This window comes from Olea europaea, unplaced genomic scaffold, assembly GCF_002742605.1.
Source record: "Olea europaea var. sylvestris unplaced genomic scaffold, O_europaea_v1 scaffold3021, whole genome shotgun sequence".
Lineage (NCBI taxonomy): Eukaryota > Viridiplantae > Streptophyta > Magnoliopsida > Lamiales > Oleaceae > Olea > Olea europaea.
The window spans coordinates 25,257-28,540 of record NW_019248881.1 but is presented as its reverse complement, the minus strand read 5'-3'; the positions used below and the strand labels follow the sequence as shown (position 1 = coordinate 28,540).

At 35.6% G+C, this 3,284-nt stretch overlaps 1 protein-coding gene across 2 annotated transcripts; it reads left to right on the top strand.

Annotated features, from left to right (window-relative positions):
- The first annotated feature begins 496 nt into the window (after positions 1-496).
- LOC111384837 (nicotinamide adenine dinucleotide transporter 2, mitochondrial-like) lies at positions 497-2,902 on the top strand. Of its 2 annotated transcripts, XM_023009167.1 has the most exons (7): positions 497-702; positions 821-869; positions 1,046-1,158; positions 1,470-1,564; positions 1,841-1,929; positions 2,054-2,148; positions 2,340-2,902. In XM_023009167.1, exons 3-7 carry the CDS (start codon positions 1,081-1,083, stop codon positions 2,703-2,705), a joined length of 723 nt encoding a protein of 240 aa, XP_022864935.1. In that variant the 5' UTR covers positions 497-702; positions 821-869; positions 1,046-1,080; the 3' UTR covers positions 2,706-2,902. The 2 variants fall into 2 exon arrangements, with proteins under 2 accessions (XP_022864935.1, XP_022864936.1); XM_023009168.1 differs by lacking the exons at positions 497-702; positions 821-869 and having other exon boundaries at positions 876-1,162.
- The last annotated feature ends 382 nt before the right edge of the window (positions 2,903-3,284 follow it).

Sequence of the window (3,284 nt, the reverse complement as noted above, 5' to 3'; positions counted from 1 at the left end):
CTTTTGATGTGACTATGATTCCATACCCTAATTGGATTTGAGTTTACCATGAACCAATTGATTCTATATGATTACTACCCCTTTGACCAAACCTATTGAATTGTTTTCATATTATACAAAACTAAAGCTAGCGTTTCATGTAGAATGTCTATTGCGCTCATGGCTGCATGGACGTAAGGCCTCTTCAATTGGTATGAGGGTGATGTGTGATTCTTTTACTCTATCTGAATGGGAATGCTTATATTTTTTTATCTTGGCACTATCTTTGATGTGTTATCTTTATTGATAGGGTAGTATTATTGTCTTGGGTCTAGGAGCCCCTTGGAGGCCTCAAAATTTCACTATTAATTTACATAATTGAGTAGAGCAGGGAAAATGCAAAGTGTAGCCTTAGTTTTTAGATTTGTGAGCCATCCCGAATTGAGAAGGATGCAACTAGCTTCATAACAATGGAAAGCATTCGATTTTAGATGAAATGAATCTGAATTCTGAAAAAATAGCTTTCTGTCTGGTTAGATTGCACAAGTTCATTCCTTAGCTCAAAGATATCAATTGTAGCCTATTTCATGCTTTTTACTGTATTCATGACAATCAGGAAGTATTATTTTGACGAGCCTTCAGAACATTGTACGAAATGAAGGAGTGAAGGGATTGTACCGTGGCCTTTCACCAACATTGACAGCATTACTTCCAAATTGGGCAGTGAGTATTACCTTTCAATTGAGTATTGCCTTTCAATTGTTTTTCATGTACTTAGAAGTTCAAATAGTTCGGTTTCTTCTTACATCTCCGTAGCTGACAGAATACTTGTCATTTGTAGGTTTACTTCACTGTTTATGGACAACTCAAAGAGCTGCTGCATTCACATGGTCTGTGTTCTACTATGCTTATTTGGCTATCTTTCTTAAGTTTACTTAAAAGTTTTATTCGAATTGTCACTGTTTACACTGGCCCTTAACTTATTTTTGGTTATTTTAGTTGTTGATAGAATATAAGTATTGGCACTTATTATCTAATTCTGGGAACTTGTCTTGTGAGCATACAGAGGATAGAAATGGTCAACTTTCATTTGGCTCAAACATGATAGCTGCTTCAGGAGCTGGGGCTGCTACATCCATTGCAACAAATCCATTGTGGGTTGTTAAGACACGACTTCAAGTAGGTTGGGATGTTCTTATAGCCCCAGTCCTTTATATTCAACTGGTTGTAGTAAATCATATCACTACTATTTAAGCGATGTCATACAGAAGATATAATTTGATTGTGGACTTATCCTATTGTCTATTGCGATTGTGAATCTTTTTGTTTGTTTCTTTTCTATAGAAGTTATTATTTGATAATTTCGGAAAGTAGTTGTGTTGTGATAGGGTTTTTGTATCATTTCCTATTGATGACGTTTTTCACATCTCTAGATTCTTTAATGGCTATTTTTTCAAGAAACTCGTTTAACGTGTCATCTCTTTGTTTAGACACAAGGAATGAGGCAGGGCGTTGTTCCTTATAAGAATATTTTTTCTGCTCTGAGACGCATTGCACGAGAGGAAGGAATTCGAGGATGGTATAGGTCAGTGCTTTAACGTTCAGTTTTCAAAATCTAAAATTGAGAATCTCATTTTTCTATCCATGCATTGTTGGATTGCTGTATATTGTTGCTTGAGTGTATTTTTTTTTTCTTTTTCTTTTGGAAATGGATTATTAATTAGTGAAATTGAATGGTAACAAAACCTCTGTGTTGTTTTTTCTTGTCGTAAAAGAAAAATAAGTGCAAGGTCTCTCATTATCTGTATCTCTCTCACATAATTAATATATTCATTTTAAATATTATATGTGGCTTATACAGTGGCCTTCTGCCTTCCCTGGCTGGGATTAGTCATGTCGCTATTCAGTTCCCTGCATATGAAAAGATAAAATACTACTTAGCAAAACGGGGTAAGATTCGATACTTATGTCCGCGCTTTGCTTATTTTTTCCTCTTTTTATGGTATTAGCTGAAAGAACTAATTTCTTGCCTGTGAGCTGTCTGACTCTAATCATTTGTTCTACAATATAACAGAAAACAAGAGCTCCAATGATCTAAGCCCTGGAAAAGTTGCAATTGCCTCTTCATTTTCAAAAGTGATTGCTTCTCTTTCGACTTACCCACATGAGGTAAACTTTACACATATGTTGCTTAACGAGTCAGTAAAACTGAATAGCCATGCAAACATTTCAGAAAGGATCTAACGACCGGGCAGTGTCTTGATTTTGTCTTCGTCTCCACTGACCTTCTATGAAGGGATGTGGTGTTCATTGCACCTGATTTTGAACATATTGTAATGTCTGAACTATGTATTCACCAGGTTGTGCGGTCGAGGTTGCAAGAGCAAGGACGAATGAGGAATTCTGTGTTACAATATGATGGTGTTTTTGATTGCATCAAGAAGGTGTTTGAAAAGGAAGGTCTTAAGGGATTTTATCGTGGTTGTGCTACTAATCTCTTGCGAACAACTCCATCTGCTGTCATAACTTTTACCAGCTATGAGATGATTCATAGGTTTTTGCTTCGCGTTTCACCTCCAGACGAGAAGCACTCAGAACCACAAGCGAAACCTGATGGCCAGTTCAAGTTCCACAAGGAAACTGTAATTTCTGGTGATGCCCCTTCTAATAACCGGAGTAGTTTGGTTTCTTTGGAAAAATCAGATAAGTTACCAGCTACACATTGAATAGAATTAGTTTCCAGTGCAATCTCGCAAATGGAATCTTTAATACATACAATTCAGTAGAGATTGTTGGAAAAATTTTGTTCGCTTTCCTGATTGTGTAATAAGTTGAAAATTTATTCTTTCACATTTTTCGAGTTTCCCCTTTGTCCAAAGGATTGGAAAACCTTTACTAGAGCAACCATTTGCTGTGTTTTTTTTTTTTTTTTTCCTGAGTGCATTGTCAAATTACAACTAATTTTAAATTTATCAAATATAAGATGTAGCTTGTTAAATGTTCGTGGCTGTGGAGGTTGAAGATTGAATCAACCACCTATACGCTGTGTGAGAAATTCTGGTCTGTTTAAGTTGGTTGTTTGGTTTCGTTTCTCCTTTTTAATTTGTGTTTTGTAAAGTAAGAACAGTGAAACAGCAATGAGAGGCGTGAGGTAAAATAGAGTTTTTCCAAAGTTAATAATACTATTTTTTTAATTTAGAAGGTTTTTTGGAAGTATGCTAAAATCATAGGTAGCAAAAGGTAAGAATTTCATTTTAAAAGACATGTCCAAGGCATCGCTTAAGCATGCCTAAGCTTAAATGTTC

Bases quoted from the DNA above. Each gene is read 5' to 3' on its own strand.
- LOC111384837 (XM_023009167.1), top strand. From the start codon at position 1,081: ATGATAGCTGCTTCAGGAGCTGGGGCTGCTACATCCATTGCAACAAAT. The intron at 1,159-1,469 runs GTAGGTTGGGAT...CTCTTTGTTTAG, and splicing joins TTGTTAAGACACGACTTCAA to ACACAAGGAATGAGGCAGGG. The intron at 2,149-2,339 runs GTAAACTTTACA...TGTATTCACCAG, and splicing joins TTTCGACTTACCCACATGAG to GTTGTGCGGTCGAGGTTGCA.